The sequence below is a fragment of the Tupaia chinensis genome, unplaced genomic scaffold (assembly GCF_000334495.1).
Source record: "Tupaia chinensis unplaced genomic scaffold, TupChi_1.0 Scaffold000511_1, whole genome shotgun sequence".
NCBI lineage: Eukaryota > Metazoa > Chordata > Mammalia > Scandentia > Tupaiidae > Tupaia > Tupaia belangeri.
The window spans coordinates 1,758,430-1,775,576 of NW_006160024.1; the positions used below are offsets into that span (position 1 = coordinate 1,758,430).

General features: G+C 44.2%; 1 protein-coding gene across 1 annotated transcript in view; it reads left to right on the forward strand.

The window, feature by feature from the left end:
- The window catches only part of MERTK (MER proto-oncogene, tyrosine kinase), a 140,833-nt gene that overhangs the window by 39,143 nt on the left and 84,543 nt on the right, over positions 1-17,147 (forward strand). The window contains exon 4 of the mRNA XM_006156649.2: positions 1,095-1,268. Within this exon, the coding sequence (XP_006156711.1) occupies positions 1,095-1,268 (174 nt within the window). The remainder of the gene's footprint in view (positions 1-1,094; positions 1,269-17,147) is intronic.

The window sequence follows — 17,147 nt, forward strand, 5'->3', positions numbered from 1 at the left end:
AAAAAAAATATGTAGAGGACATTGTATTTGTCAGAATCCCAGAAAAATGCCTAGGCTGGGAGCACATTCAGTCCAAATGGAGTTTTAAAAAACCTTGAAACAGAAAAAAAGAACTCATTTCACGTAACTCCCACATCTTTCCTGCTCCAGCCAGATCTGCGAGTTCCCAGTCCCAAAAGAACACAATTTAAATGCCTGAGGGCAATTCACTTGGCCTGTTAAGTTCTTGGCACATGCCCCAAAGAAGCCCTGACTGGCTTTCTCTGACAGTCCCAAAATCCCTTGTGGCCCCGATTTTGGAATTACAGTAGGCGACCTTAGGAGTGTAGCTGTGTACTGTTTTTGTGAGAAGTGTTCAGCCCTGTGCAAATGTACAGATTTTAAAATTCACCGTCACCCATCTGAAAGTCACACATACGGCAGATTTTCCTCGAACCAGGGGCAGATCTGGTACTAGTTTTGTTCCTGCTCCGTGTTGATTTTGGTAAGAAATACTCCAGACTCACCAACCAGTGCCAAGAGTGTGAGCAATACCTGGTTTAAGAGCTGTGTTCTCTTCTGTAAAATCCATTCTGAGTCACCACTTACAATCCCTTTGGGAAAGTGTCCTGGAAAGCTGGCTTGAGGCAGATTGGTAGGAATCAGATTCCGAGTGTTTTTCTTCTTTTTATTATTATTATTATTATTATATTTTTGTTTTTGGAGATGTTTGCTATAGGCATGTGCAATTCACTATTGAGACAGAGAGAGACAGAAAGTGAGAAATCACCCCTCAGGGAAGATGGCCATACTGCAATTCCGTCTCCATTCTCCTCTCAGGATTTTGGCCACACGTGCACACACGCCCAGCATGAGTTTTAAGCCGCTAGGTCCAGGACTCGAACCATGGTCGACTATGTAGGAATCCAGCAATGTAATCATTACACCATCCGCTGGTCCCAGGCTTTTCCTTTTCAACTTCAAGGAGGTCATTTCAGACTGAGGTGGAATGTAAAGAAATCTCAGTTGCCAAGTCCTAGTCCACTTTCTAGTCCCCTGAGGGCTCTGGTGGGCTTTAGGATCCACACCGTGACTTCATCTCACTGTCTCTGCAGGGCTTCCTCACTTCACTAAGCAGCCCGAGAGCATGAATGTCACCAGAAACACAGCTTTCAACCTCACCTGTCAGGCTGTGGGCCCACCTGAGCCGGTCAACATCTTCTGGGTTCAAAACAGCAGTCGTGTTAACGAACTGCCTGAAACATCCCCTTCTGTCTTAACTGTTCCAGGTAAGGCCGCGCGTGTGCTTGTTCATGTATTAACGATGACTTATTCTCTAGTAGTGGACATGATCCAGGCATGGTGACCACTGTTTGCACCACCAACAGGCCGTGGAGACGGATGAGTTGGCAGGTGTGGCAGTTGGTTTGGGCACCAAGTGGATGGGAAGTGAGGTGGGAATCACGGGCCTGAGAATTCACAGGCCAGGGCTTGGACGCAGATGAGTGCCTGACGAAGGTGCGTATCGTTAAGTTGGCAAAGGGGCCAGGATCCCCCAGCCCAGGCAGTGGGATCCCTGCTCACATCTGCCATTGAAGCGGGACTGGCCAGCCTGGCAGGTCCTGCACTTGTGAACCACTGCCATGAAGCCCTCACAGTGGGCTGTGACAGCAAGAAAGTGCTTTGGTCCCGGGAAGCTCCTGCAGGAGTGGGTGAGTCACTGTGGGCTTGTGGCTGGATTGGCATTCTGTGGTCATCGTGACTGCCATCCAAAGGAGAGAGCCTGGCCTTTGTTCCCAGCACTCCGCTGACAGTGCTGTTCATTGCTGTCTCTGCTAAAGCCGGCCGGCCGGCTCCTCTGACAGTATCTCTCAGCACCATCCAGTGGGGCAGCCACGCCCCTCCCTCCCTTCCTGCTTTCCTAGTACACACTGCAAATCTTTTAGGAGGGACCACTATCTGCCTGAGGCTGTTCAAGGCCCAGAGAGCACAAGTGGTGAGCTTTTTTCTTTTTTAAAATAAAATAATTACTTTATTTTTATTTATTTATTTGACCAGAGATGGGGAGAGAGTGTGGGGAAGTGAGAAAGCACACCACCAGGTCCGGGACTCGAACTGTGGTTGGCCATGTTGGAATCCAGTGCTTTAACCACAATACCACCTGCCACCCCCCCACAGTGGTGGGCTTTTGGGAACACTGGCTGTTTTCTTCCCAACACATGGCTGTCACTTGTCATTGACCAGAGGTTTCAATATCAGGATGTCTCAAGGCTCTGTCCTGTAGTCCTCTTCTTCCACCCTGAGACACATGGTGACCTCAAACTTTACAGTCCAGACCTCTGTCCAGAGCTTCAGACGGATGTACCTCCTCCACATATCCACTTGCTAGGATCTTAAACTGAAAGTCTTGATTTACCCTCCCCTGCCCTATGCCATCCCAGAATCCTGATTTTGATAAATATTATGACCAGTTGCCCATCCTTCCCTTTGTCATTTTTAAAAATGTATTTATTTATTTATTTATATGAGGGATTTTTGCTATAGAACGTATGCACACGCTGGGGAGACAGATTGATAAAGAGCGAAATCACCCCCCAGGGGGTATGGCCATGCTGCAGTCCATTCTGCATTCTCCTCTTGGGATCTTGGGCACACACGCACACGCATCAGGCATGAGTTTTGAGCCGCTGGGTCTGGGACTCGAACCATGGTTGGCTATGTGGGAGTCCAGCAACATAGCCATTACACCATCTGCTGGTCTCCCCTTTGTCATTTTTCATGTTGAGTGCATCCGCAGTTCTGTCAGTTCTGCTTTTGCAATATGAGACTTCCAAAAGCTCATCGAAAAAGGAATTAAAGAGTAAGCTCATTTTGGTGCCAAACGGATTGAAATCCATACATAGTTTTTCTTTTTCTCTCTCTTTCTCTGTCTCCTTCCCTTATTCCCTTCCTTCACTGGCATGTGCCTATCCTGTGTGTTCAGGGAGATCTCCCATAAGAACCTAGAACTTTCCCATGTGTCCGAGCCTTGCAGAGTATCGCATCACCATTTATGACTCCTTGGTCCCCTTTTCTTTTATATTATGCATTTTCCATTCACTTTTTGAAGACCCCTCATAGGTCTGAAACTGTCTTTTCTCCATCTCTGATGCCAGCATCCTGGTCTATGCCACCAGCTCTTCCTAACTCCACTGCAGTAGCTTCCTAACTGGTCTTTGTCTCTAGCCTTGTCCCTATTCTAATCCATCCTCCTCAGAAGCAGTCACATTACTTACTGGCTGAAAGCCCTGCAGTGGCTTCCCATTGTCTCAGACCACCACCCAGACTCCTGCCTACCCTCACACTTGGGCTCTATATGCTCCGGCCCTGGCCCAATTCTCCAACCCAGCCTCACCCCGCTCCCTCCTCCCAGCTCATTAAGCAGCAGTCACACTGATCGTCTCTGGTTTCTTCAGACACACTGCATTCCTTTCTGTCTCAGGACCTTTGCACCCTCTCCTCTGTGTGCATACCATGTTCTTCCATCTGCCCTTTGTCCCATGACTCAGCCTCAGAGAGGCCCTCCCTGATTACTATGAACTATTTTAGGTCGTCTCTACTCCTTTATGGACACCTACATATTCTTGTGTATTTCCATCATTGCACCTGTCTGTCTATAACTGCTATTTATTCATTTGGTTTCCTTGTCTGACTTCTTAGAGAATGTATGCTCAGTAAGGGCAGGGCTTAATTCATCCTGTTCCCCACTGCACCCTCAGTGCTTCTGACTCAAGGAACAACAGTAAAGCAAAAGTTATAAGGAAAAGGGAGTTGACTGGATTCACAGTGCATCAAGTGACAGTCAGACCCTGGGTGCGCAGCCAGCAGTGAGGCCAGATGGAAATGATGACATATCCACCAACCCTGAAAAGGCTAGTCTTTCATACTAGTAAAGTGTGACTTGTAATACCTGTAACTTGTTCTAAAGGAGTTCACACTGGGCAAAGATGACAAAGGAAGGTCTGGTGGAGCCAGGGGAAGGGGCAGAGTTGGGTGAAATTCCATTAGCAGAAGGTGTCTGGAGGGACTTAATAGCAGTATGGTAGTCTGTTCAGCCTAAGGAAGACTGTGAACCTGGAATTACCATGAGACAAAAAAAAATGTCTTGTGACAGCCAGCTGTGAAGTCAACAGAGAGTAACCATAACTAGTAGCAGGCCGGTCAGCCTCCCTTTTATTTTTTTCCTTATTTGAAAACAAAAAAAAACGTTAGCAGGGCCCACAGATAGTGTTAGTGGTTACATCACTGGATCTCACATGGCCGGCCATGGTTTGAGTCCTGGATTCAGTGACTTGGGAATCACATCAGGTGCTTGTGAGTGCCTGCCCCAGATCCAGAGAGGAGAATGGTGGAGAGGGGATTGTGGCATGGCCATCCTCCGGGGGGTGATTTCTCACCTTCCCTCTTTGTCTTGTCTTGCATGTACCCTAGGCAAAAACCTCTAAGAAAGAAATATTTTTAGCAGTCTCTTTCTTTTTGGCCACAGGCATGAGCCCTTGCCAGAGAGAGAGAGAGAGAGAGACTGAAAGCACTTCCCAATAGGCCATGGTCATGCCACAATCCCATTTCCTCCATTTCTCCATCTTTTTAGAATTTTGGACATGCACATGTATGTGTCCAGAATGTTTTTCAAGCTGCCAGGACTAGGATTCAAACCACACAGTTGGCCACTTTGGATCCAACTCCCTAACCACCAGGCCATGGTGATCTATTATATACGTGCTATTTTGCTTATCCATTTGCTTGGTGAACATCTGAAAGAGTCATAGCTGTTGGCTATTGGGGAAAACCAGATACAACTCTTTGTATGCAAGTTGTTTGAGGGATATATGCTCTGATTTTGTCTTAAATCAGTACCTACGAGAGAAATTGTTAGGTCATGTAGTAGACAGATGTTTAACTTTTAAAGAAACCAACAAACTTCTTTCCAAAGTGATTGTACCATGCCACATTTCCAGCACTGGTAGCTGAGAGTCCCAATTGCTTCATGAACACCCTTATTAACATTTGATATAGTCTGTTTTAAAATTTAACTTAATTTTTTTAATATTTCATTATCACCCTCATTATTATTTTTTTTAATTTGCCAGAGGGCAGGCCTAGATAGCTTAGTGGTTAACACTCTGGACTCCCACATGGCTGACCATGTTTGAGTCCCAGACTTAGTAGCTGGAAACTCATGCCAGGTACATGTATGTGTGTACCCAAAATTTCTAGAGGAAAATGGAGGAGAAGGGATTGTGGCATGACCACCTCCTCCAAAGGGTGATTTCTCATTTTCTTCTCTCTCTGCCTCTCACTCTGTCTCTCTGCAGTGAGTGTACACACCCTATAGCAAAAACCTAAAAAAAAATTTTTTTGCCAGAGGTCATACGTATTATTCAGGGAAAATGAGAAACACCCCCTAATGGAGTGTGGTCATGCTTCAATCCCTTCTCTTCTCTAACTGTACCCTGTTTGGATTTGGGGCATGCACACACACACCACCCCTTGTGTTTTTCAAGTCACCAAGTCTGGGAGTAGGTTATACATGGTTGGCATATGGGATCTGGCTCCCTTAACCACCATGCCAGGGGCTGGACCCAAGCAATCTTTCTAATTTTAGACATTCTAGTGGGTATGTAAGGGTATATCATCATAGTTTTACTTTACATTTCATCTCCCTAATAGCTCACTTTAGATTTAGGATTTGACTATAGAGGGACAGAGTGAGAAAGAAAGTAAGAGAGAGAGAAAGCAAGCTGTCAGGTCCAGAACTTGAACTGTGGTTGGCCTAGTGGGAGTCCAGCGCCCTTAACCACCACACCACCTGCCGGCCCCTTCCTGTGCTTATTAATCAGTCATATATCCTTTTTTGATGAAGTGTCACTTCAGGCCTTTTGCTCATCTTCATATAAATTTTAGAATCAGTTTGGCACTTTTTACCAAAAAAGTCAGCTGTGGTTTTGTTTGCAGTTGTATTGAATGTAGAGCTCGATTTAGGGGGAAAAGACAACTTGACTTTTTGAACATATTATATCTCTCCATCTGTTTAGGTTTTATTTCGTTTCTCTCAGCAATTTTTGTACTTTTTGGTATAGAGGTCTTCCCTGTCATTTGTTAGATATATTTGTTATTTTTTTAATTTCTAAATTGAAATTGTATGTATTTAAGGTGTCTGTGGGACACTACCTTGCTCATATGTGAAATCCAAAAAGGTTGAATTCATAGAAACAGGGAGAAGTTACCAGGGACAGAGCAGGGAGGTGAAGATTAGGTTTCCTTTTCTATCTCTTTTAGAACAAATTCCAAGTGTTGTGCACTTTTACTAGTATGGAAGTCCTAGCTTTTTCAGGGCTGGCAGGTATGCTATCATTTCCACCTCTTGCCTTGCTTTTGGCTGTGCACCTGAGGGTCCAGCTGTTATTTGATGTGAGCCCAATCAATTCCTTTCTCCTTATAACTTTTGCTCTACCATTGTTCTTTTTGGGCTTGAGGACTGCTATGAGTCAGGCACTGTTTTAGGCACTGAAGGTGCAGGGGGAAACAGGAGAGGCAAAGCCCTGTCCTTACTGAGCATGAATTCTCTAAAAAGAGAGACAAAGAAACCAAATAAACAGGGTAATTATATCACATATACAGTGAACCGATACTGCTGCCAAGCTAATTAACGTAGCTATCTCTTCACGTACTTACCATTTGTGTATGTGTCGTGTATGTGTGGGGAGTGGGAGATGAGAACTCTTCAGGTCTGCTCTCTTAGCAAATTTCAAATATATGGTACGGTATTGTTAGCTATACTCCCCACACTGTATATTAGAGCTCTAGAACTTATTCATCCTGCATAACTGAAACTGTACCTTTTGGCCAACATCTTCCCAATCCTCACTCCCCTGCCCTGTCCCTGGTACCGTCTCCTCTCTACTTCTACGGATTAAACTTTTTTAGTTTTCACATATAAGTGAGGTCATGCAGCATGTTTTGTTTTGTTTTTCCTGTGCCTGGCTTATTCAGTTAGCATGATGTCCCCCAGGTTCATTCATGTTGTCACAGATGACAAGATTTCCTTTTTTTTAAAGGCTGAGTAATATTCTACTCTCTACTGCGGTTTTTTTTGTTTTGTTTTGTTTTGAGAGGTTTTTGCGTGCGCTTGCCAGAAAGACAAGAAGAGACAGAGAGACAGAAAGTGAGAAATCACCCCCCAGGGGGAATAGCCACGCTGTAATCCCTTCTCCTCCATTCTTTCGGGATCTTGGGCATGCACGCACATGCGCCCGATGTGAGTTCAAGCCGCCAGGTGCGGGACTCGAACGACAGTTGACTACATGAGTCCAGCAACATAGTCATTATGCTAACTGCTGGTCCCTCTGCTGTGGTTTTCTATCCGTTCACCAGTGTGTGCACACTTGGTTTATTTCCATGTCTGGGCTCGCGTGAATAATGCTGCAGTGACTGTGGGTGCACCTGTTGCCTCAAGATGGTGGTTGAGGGAACCAGCAGTTAGCGTAATGGCTATGTCGCTGGACTCCCACGTAGTCAACCGCGGTTCGCGTCCCGGACCCGGTGGCTTAAAACACGCCGGGTGTGTGTGCGTGCGTGCCCAAGATCCCGGGAGGAGAATGGAGGAGAAGGGATTGCGGCGTGACCATCCCCCCGGGGGGTGATTTCTCGCTTTCTGTCTCTATGTCTCTCTCTGTCTGTCTGGTGAGCGCACGCCCCCTATAGTGAAAACAAAAAAAAAAACTCTCAAAAAAAAAAAAAGATGGTGGTTGAATTTCCTTTCGATGTATACTTACAGAGAGATGGTTGGATTAGTAGTTCTATTTTTAATTTTTTGAAGAACCTCCATACTGTTTTCCATAGTAACTATACCAATTTATGTTTCCACGAACAGTGTAAGGCAGTGTACACTAACATACGTGTATGCCAACAGATAGTATTATTTTATTTAGCTTTCCAGCGATTTAGTATTAGTATATAGACCATAAGTAGATTTTCCATGCTGTATAAAAATAAGGACAAAAGTATCCATCTCTCTTTGTCCTTTGCCATATGTTTTTGCAGAAATTGGAAGTAGGTGGGGTTTTTGGTGGTGTTTTAGTTTTTTGCTAGATAGCACATGCACTCACTGGAAGGGAGACACAGAGAAAGGGAAATAGGAGATCACCCCACAGTGAGATGGTTATGCCAGTTTCTTCTCCTCCATTCCCCTGTCTGGATTTTGGGCATGCATGTACATGCATCAGGTGTGTTTTTCAAGCCACCAGGTCCAGTACTCAAACCACACAGTCAGCCATGAGGGATCCAGTGCCCCAATCACCATGCCACCTACTGACCTCAGAATTGTGTGTGTGTGTGTGTGTGTGTGTGTGTGTGTGCGTGTGTTTTAATTTAAGTTCATTTCTTTATTTCTCTCATCAAAGAGGTAGAAGACAGGCACCCCTCAGAGTCCTCATGCCCATAGATCCCCAGTCTTAGCCAGTCAAATCATGAGCACTCGTGTTTGCCATGCATGCTTAGGACTCTCCTGGGACACGAACCCAAGACTTTTCCCATGTTGGTCCATTTGCATTACCGTCGCCATCACCTGGCCCTTGAATTTGTTGATAAGTTCTCCAGGTGCTTTTTTTTTTTTTTTTGGAGAGATTTTCACTGTAGGGTGCGTGCGCTCGCCAGAGAGACAGAGAGAGACATAGAGACAGAAAGCGAGAAATCACCCCCCAGGGGGGATGGTCACGCCGCAATCCCTTCTCCTCCATTCTCCTCTCGGGATCTTGGGCACGCACGCACATGTGCCCGGCGTTGAGTTTTAAGCCACCGGGTCTGGGACATGAACCGCGGTCGACTACGTGGGAGTCCAGCGACATAGCCATTACGCTAACTGCTGGTTCCCTCCAGGTGCTTTTAATACCCAATGGTCTGATTCCAAATGTGGATGTACGGGACGAATTTATGTTCCACCGGGGACCATGATGTGCCAAAAGCAAATGATAATGAAAGTCCTCGTTAACATTTCAGAGATGTCATGTCAGGTTCATCCACTTTTCTAGAATGTTCTAGAGGCAAATGTGACTGTAAATGAAGAACTCCTAGTGAAACTGCTGAGTTGAAATTCTCCACCTAGTTTCTAAATGAATATACAATTTACTGCGTTGCTCAAGCGATTTTCCTGTTTGAAAGCAGGATTGCTGACTCCAGTTTTCTTCCCGACAGTATTTATTACATGCCTGTTTGGTAGTAGAGACGGTCTATCAGTGCATATGGTCAAGTGAAAGCCTGATGACGTAATCATATATTCAAACCAGAACCCTGAAACTCACCCAGAGTCTTCTTTCTTCCTTGTTCAACAAGCCGTCACCGACATCTGTATGTTTTTCTCAAGTATCATTTGTGCTCATTTCTTCTTTTGCATTTCTAACTGCCATTGCCTCAGTTGATGGCCAAGACTGCTGCTGTCGCCTCCTAATCATGGTCTAGGATTTCTAACCCTTGCCACTCTCCCCCGCCATCATAGTGAGCCCTCCACCTCATCAATAGAGAGGGTCCCCTGAAAGATGAGCTCATTTTCCCAGCCTGAATCCCCACCACATGCATTAACATCTACCATCGGCCCTCAGTGCAATGCAGAGGTGACACAATGCCCCAGGAAACTTAAACCACATCAGACTCACGTCCTGAGGTCTCCCTCTACACAGCAGGCACACCCACATGCACATGATGAGGCCAGGGGTGCACTATGGCATCAAGACTCCTTGGGGATTCCTCTCTCTCCTCCCTCTGCCCCAGTCTCTATCTCTGTCTTTCATGAAATAAATAAACTAAAAATAAAAAACCCTACCATCTTACCCTGATGTCTAGGAGCTGTTGGTGACCTTTCTGCTTGTCTGTGTCCTCATGGCCCCTCTTCCACACCTCTTGCACCTTTCCCTCAGTTAGAACCACAGCATGTACAGGCCTCCAAGAGGGATTATTAATTGGTGTGATTATTATGTATCAGTTATTAATTTGTTTAGCCACATCACTGGGCATAGTGCCCTCAGGACACATGAGAACTGTGGATGGATCAATGAGTTCATTACAAACAGCTCCCAAGTCTTAAGTCCCCTCACTGGGACAAAGAGATGTAGCAAAAACGTAGTAACTTGTATCTGTAAAATTATTTTTGCATGTAATCATCTCTTTTCTTATTTGCATCTGTAGCTAGTAATGTGAAATTAGTAGAAGAAGACTTTTATATCAATTTTGCACAAGCACAGGGCTTGCAGAAGACCCGCTGCTGAGTAGAGGGCTGGGCCGGGCATATTGCAACTGCTATCAAGTCAGCTCTTTGCTGAGCACTCCCAACCCTCAGGATTTTGTAACATTACTATCATTTTTTTTTTTAGAGAGAGAGTTTTGCTATAGAGACAAAGAGACAGAAAGTGAGAAATCACCCCCCAGTGGGGATGGCGGTGCCACAATCCCTTCTCTATTCTTCTCTCGGGATTTTGGGCACGCACGTATACGCACCTGGTGTAAGTTTTAAGCCACCAGGTTGAGGACTCAAACCATGGTAAACTACAAGGGAATCCAGTGACATAGCCATTACACTACCTACTTGTCCCTTGTAGCACATACATGAAAGTGTATTTTTAGTTAAATCTATTTTTAATTTTGAGGAAGCTTTAGTTCGTACCTGAGCCCTGCCAGCAGTTAGTGTTAGGGTAATGAGGCGCTGAGGCCACTCCATCCTGAGGTGCCTTTTGGGGCCCTGTGCCCCCTCAAGCAATCATGGGGATATCATTCTATCTCAAAATCAACCCCAAGTAAACTTTTCCGATACCTCCTCCTGAAAAAATGCTAAGTAAGTAGGAAAGGCGTAGTTCCGATTGTTTAGATTGCTTTGAACAAGCATATTTATGAACCAGACGGTCATATGCTTTTTGTCTCTTGATACAAGTATTTCTTTTCCTCTGTGATATAACAGCTGCTTTTTAAATGACTTGGGCAAAGAAGTACTTTATCTAAAGGACATTTTTCTAAGTAAGCAAAGCCAATCTCAAAGGTTACAGTGATTCCATTTAGATAACCCTCTGAAATGACAAAATTATATTGGTAGAGAACAGATCAGTTCTTCCCAAAGGTTAGGTTTGGAGAGAGCATGCTCCTATAAAGAGTAGCATAAGGAAGCTGCTTTTTGGTTATGTGACCGTTTTTGTTGTTGTTTGTTTATTTCTTCCATGAACGAAAAAGATAAAGATAGAGAGCAGTCCCAACAGGGTCTCCAAACTGCAGTCCACCCTTCAGCCAGCCGTGACCAAGGGCACGCACTTGCCCAGCAGACTCAGGAAGGACTCAGATTCGAACCTGGACCCCTCCCATGTGGGCCAGCCTCACAGAGCGTGGTGTTTTCCTGCTGTGCTGCTGTCTGGCCCCACCGTTTTGTAGTCACAAATCTGTACCTGTAATGTAATTTCATGGGCTTATATACTCCTTCCCCTCCCCCAAATAAAACAAAATAATACCTGTTGAAATCTGAATAAGGTCTGTGTTGTAGTTTGTAGCATGTACCGAAGTCACTTCAGTCACTTTCCTGGTTTTGATCATTGGACTGTAATAACATCTGTGTAAGATGTTGACATTGGGAAGGCTGGGCAAGGGGAGCGCCAGAACTCTGTGCTATCTTTGCAACTCCTTGTTAATCTAAAATTATTTCAAAATAATTTTCTTTTAAAAAAAGGAAGCATGTTGCCATGGACAAAACCAAATCCCAAAATAGAGAGCAGAACTACAAAGAACTTCAGCTGCTTGGTGTTTAATGGTGGAGTGAATTATGGATTAACGGTTCCGATCTCTAGGTCTGGCATATAGACCAATGTCAGTTCACCCCTGAGTGTCCCTGAGCAACTTACTCAACTTCTTTATGTAAAGTAGGGATAAGAATGGCGTCTACTTTACACAGTATTTATGAGGATTTAGTGAAATAATGAATGGGAAGCTTTTGGTATAGGTATAGCCTACAGGAATGATCGAAATGCTCCTTGTTTCAGATTTTCGTGTTGTTAGTCTTGTATGCAATAGTTATTAACTCACTGTCAACTTTGAGCTGCCTTTTTGTTACCAATAGTAGATGTAGGCTGAGTTTTCTGTTTTTTTTTTTTTTTCTTTTCTGAATATTCATTTGGGGGGGGCCGGCCACAGTGGTACACGGGCCACTGCGTATTCTGGAGCCACATTCTATTCTGGCTTGACCTGAAGACACTTGCCTAGGATCTTGGCCATCCAGGAAGCTTGGGCGAGGGTCGTGGCATGGTGAGACTCTGTCGGGTGTATCTCTTTCTCTCTCTGCTTTTACTTGGAAGAAATGAACTTAAGAAAATACTCATTTTGTATTTTAACCAACATCTTGAAAAGAACTAAGCTGTTGGGTTGTCGGAAAAGTCATGACATATTTCTGTTTTTTTTATGCAAAAATGCGTCATGACTTTTCCAGTAAGCCAATAGTTTTGCTTTAGTTAAATATGGCTAAAACAATTTTACAACCACATTGGGCTACTTTTTTTTCACAGCCATTAACAATAGCTAGAATGTATACAAATCAGCTCATAATGCTTTCTATATAGTTACGTTGAATCTCATAGCAAATTGTGATATAGTTGCTTTTTTAAATAATTATTTTATTTAACTTTTTAAATTTATTTATTTGCTTTTTAAAATTTTACTAGAGGGGAATCAGCAGTTAGTGTAATGGCTATGTCGCTGGACTCCCATGTAGTCGACCGCGGTTCGCGTCCCGGACCCGGTGGCTTAAAACTCATGCCGGGCACGTGTGCGTGCGTGCCCAAGATCCCGAGAGGAGAACGGAGGAGAAGGGATTGCAGCGTGACCACCCCCCCTGGGGGGTGATTTCTCGCTTTCTGTCTCTATGTCTCTCTCTGTCTGTCTGGTGAGCGCACGCGCCCTATAGTGAAAACATCTTCAAAAAAAATTTTTTTTTTACTAGAGAGGAAGAGAGAGAGAGATAAGTAAAGTGAAAAAGCAAGCCACCAGGTCTGGGACTCAAACTGTGGCTGGCCATGCAGGAGTCCAGCACCCTTAACCTCCACGCTACCTGCCAACCTCAAGTTAGGCATTTTTAATACCTATTTTAATATATCAGGGAAAATGTTGGCATGATTAAGAGACCTGCTTGCTTTATTTTTGTTCTCCACAAGAACAAAGTGATCCTGATAAAATAACAGATCCTATCAGTCCTCGGCTCGCAGCTTCTGGTTCCACCAACCCCACTCAGAGAAAAAGAAAGGAAAAGGCCTCTTGCCTGTCCCCTCTGCCTGGACTTTCCTCCTCACACCCCCACCCTCGTGTTACCTGAGCCCATTCTCTCATCCTCGTGTTTCCTCAGAGACCATTTCTCATGAAGCACTTCCCTCCTCTCCTCTAATTAAAAACTATAGCTGGTGAGGCTGGGCAACAGTGCAGTGTTAACACAACCGCACTCACATGACAAGGGCCTTTGTTCCTGTCCTGCAGTCTCCCTACACACCAGGAACCTGTGTAAGTGTGATCCGGGCTGGCTGCGGGTGGATGGCGGCCGGCGACCCTGTTGGAGTTGCCCCCCTCGCCCCATTTCACTCATGGAAGAAGTAAATAAGCTCTCTAGTGAAGTATGGTCTGTCTGCTCACCCACCGCGGTGACTTAAACTCACGCTGGTTGCATGTGCCCAAGATCCTGAGAGGAGAATGGAGAAGAAGGGATTGCGGCATGGCCACCCCCCCTGGGGGGTGATTTCTCGCTTTCTGTCTCTCTGTCTCTCTCTGTCTGGCGAGTGCACGCGCCCTATAGCAAAAACCTCTCCAAAAAAAAAAAAAAATCAAGGTAATTATTTATGCTCCATTTCACTCCATGAAAATGTGAGCTCTTCAAGAGCAGGGATCTTCGTTTTATTCATGGGATATATCTCAAAGTCTGGTGAAAATACCTGACACATAGTAAGTATCAGCAAATACTTGTCAAGTGAACGATAGAGTTCCAAGTTAATGCGGACTTGATTCGTGCATCCTGTCCTCCTATTTGTTTCTTCTTTGGGTAGAAAGATGGACACTAGGAAAAAACTAAGGGTACTAAATTGTGTATCTCATTAAATTTCAGGATTGCTTAATCCAAAACTCAAAGAATCAGCTTCCTTAGGGGCTGGCATGTGGCTTGATGGTTATGATGCTGGACTCCCATATGACTGACTGTGGTTTGAGTCCGGGACCCAGAGGATTTTTCTTTCTTTCTCTTTCTCTCTCTCTCTCTGTCTCTTGTCAAACTAAGAGTAATAATAATAACAACAAATAGAATTTTAAAAATAATTACTACTTTTTTAAAAGGTAGGGGGCCAGCAGGTGGTGTGGTGGTTAAAGGTGCTGGATTCCCACATGGCCGACTGTGGTTTGAGTCCCAGACCTGGTGACTTGCTTTCTCGCTTTCCCTTTCTCTCTCTGTCTCTCTCTGGTCAAATTAAAAAATTGGTAAAAACAAATGGAATTAAATAAAAAAAAATCTCTTTTTTGTAGTTATTTATTTCATTTTATTTATAATTCATTTATTTTAATTTGACCAGGGAGAGAGAAAGAGAGGTAAAGTGAGAAAGCAAGGCACCAGGTCCAGGACTCAAACCGTGATTGGCCACGTGTGAGTGTCCAGCACCTTAACCACCATGCCACCTGCTGGACCCCAATAAACAAGTAAATCTTAAAGAAGAAAAAGAAATTGCTTCCTCATCACTTCTGATTGTCCTTCCTGCCAAGGAACAGCCTGTTACTGAATGTTACTGAGCAGTATCTTTCAGACCTGTGTCACAGGGTATGTCATAAAGGCCAAGCCAAAGGGGTCTGTTCTGTTGTACAGAGTTGGGTGAAAGGACAACTTGTCCTATAAAGGGGACAATGATCCATGAGATGAGTGGCAGCTTTGGTGCCCTGGAGCATTCAGGATAGAGTGGGTGGGAGGGTGGAGACAGGGGGGAGGAGGAGTAGATCATTTTCTCTTGGAAAGCCACAAGGGTTTGGGCTATAAAATGTCATGGTCTATTCCTGTCTGTTATTATTCATCCACAGAAGAACAGGCAAGTGAGAGGGAGCTGTCTCTTCCTAATGCATGCTCAGTGTTGTACAAGGGGACTTGAAATCATTTATGGAAAATAGAATTAATGTATGAGTTTATTTGGGTATGAAAAATATTGCAATCCATGTGTAGTTTTTTTCACTATATATATATTTTATGGACTTTTTGAAGGGCCCTTGTAAATTGATCTAGACTTATAAATGAGTCTGTAGTTGGGAATCTGATATTATTAAAGCAAAAAAGTTTAACTGAAACAAATTTGGCCTTAGGTCCCTGTTTAGTTACAGGGAAAGGTAGCTTTGGTTTGATCCAGTTTTTACTTCTTCCTGCTGGGATCTCCTGGGCCTGTGAGTATTAACCAGCAGACCATGTGGAAAATAGCTATCTTAGGTCATCTGGCTACTGCTGGGCACATTTTTTGTTTTTAGGGTTTTTTGGTGGCTATAGGGCACGTACGCTTGCCAGAAAGAAGACTGAGAAAGAAGGCAAGTGAGAAATCATTCCCCGAGGAAGAAGGGCCATATTGCGATCCCTTCTCCTACATTTTCCTCTCTGAATTTTGGAAACTCATACACATGCCCAGCATGATTTTCAAGCTGCTGGGTCTGGGACTTGAACCACAAAGTCAGCTATGTGGAATCCAGTGCCTTAACCTCAATTTCACCTGCTACCCTCTTTTTTTTATTTTAAGTAATTTTTAAATTTTATTTATCTTTTTTTTTTTTTTTCCAATTTGCTATAGGGCACATGTGCTCTCCAGACAGAGACAGAGAGAGAGAAAAGGAAAGTGAGAAAGCAAGCCATCATGTCTGGGACATGACCACAGTCGGCCATGTGGGAGTCCAGTGCCTTAACCACCATGCCACCTGTTTGCCCCATTACCCCCCCTTTTTTTTATTGCCAGCAATTATGAACTGATGTGAGTGTCTTATGCTAGAACATTTGCTATAGATTGTTTTCCTTACCTTTTGTGCACTGTGGAAAGAAACACAGAGAGGGACCAGCAGTTGGCATAATGGTTGTGTCGCTGGACTTCCATGTAGTCGACCGCGGTTTCGAGTCCCGGCCCCGTGGCTTAAACTCACACCAGGTGTGTATGCGTGCATGCCCAAGATCTCAAGAGGAGAATGGAGGAGAAGGGATGTCAATGTGGCCATCCCCCCAAGGTGTTATTTCTCGCTTTCTGTCTCTCTCTTTCTGGTGAGTGCGTGCACCCTATAGCTAAAACCTCTCCCCAAAAGAGAAAAAAGAAACACAGAGCAGAAAAATGGCTTACTACTTGAACTAAAATCATGTTCCATGTAACCAGTTTTACTTTCACCATCGATGAACTGTATAGGGCTGAAGAACAGAGGGCCCACATTGTACTACTACTATCGGGTCTGCGTGCAATAATGAATCTCAGTGAAATAAACTACCTGCCTTCCCATAGAGCTGGCTCTTTCATGACCAGTCTGAAATGTGATTTTGTGATTTGTACTTCAGTGTTTTTCATTTTCCTAGATGTCTCATATGCTCCCTCTAGAGAGACAGAGCTAGGGAGAGGAGAATCACCATCCCTCGTGGGGAATGGTCAACCCTTTCACCTCCATCTTTCCCTTTTCAGAATTTTGGGCATCCATGCACACGCACCAGTGTGTTTTTTAAGCCCCAAGGTCCAAGACTGAAACTGTGAGGTTGGCTATGTGGGATCCAACCACTTTAACCACCTTGGCACAGGCTGGCCTGAATTATTTATTTAGTTTGTTTTTTTTTTTTAAGTATAATTTCTAATTTTCTAAAAGTTTGATAAGGATAATTCAAATCAAATGACTGATTTTAACCTGCAACTGTCTCTTCCAATATATAAAACATATAGCTTAGTTAAGGAATCTCCTATGTCTTCTGATTGAGCCAAAGCCGGTTTTTTCTATACAAATATAAGTGATGTTTTGCAAGTGCGTAGAGCCTGGTGAGATGATATCTCATCTGGGAGCTTAAGACTGAGAAGTTTAAAAGTAAAGCATCTATAGACCAGCAGGTGGTGAGGAAGTTAAGGCACTGGATCTCACATGGCCAGCTG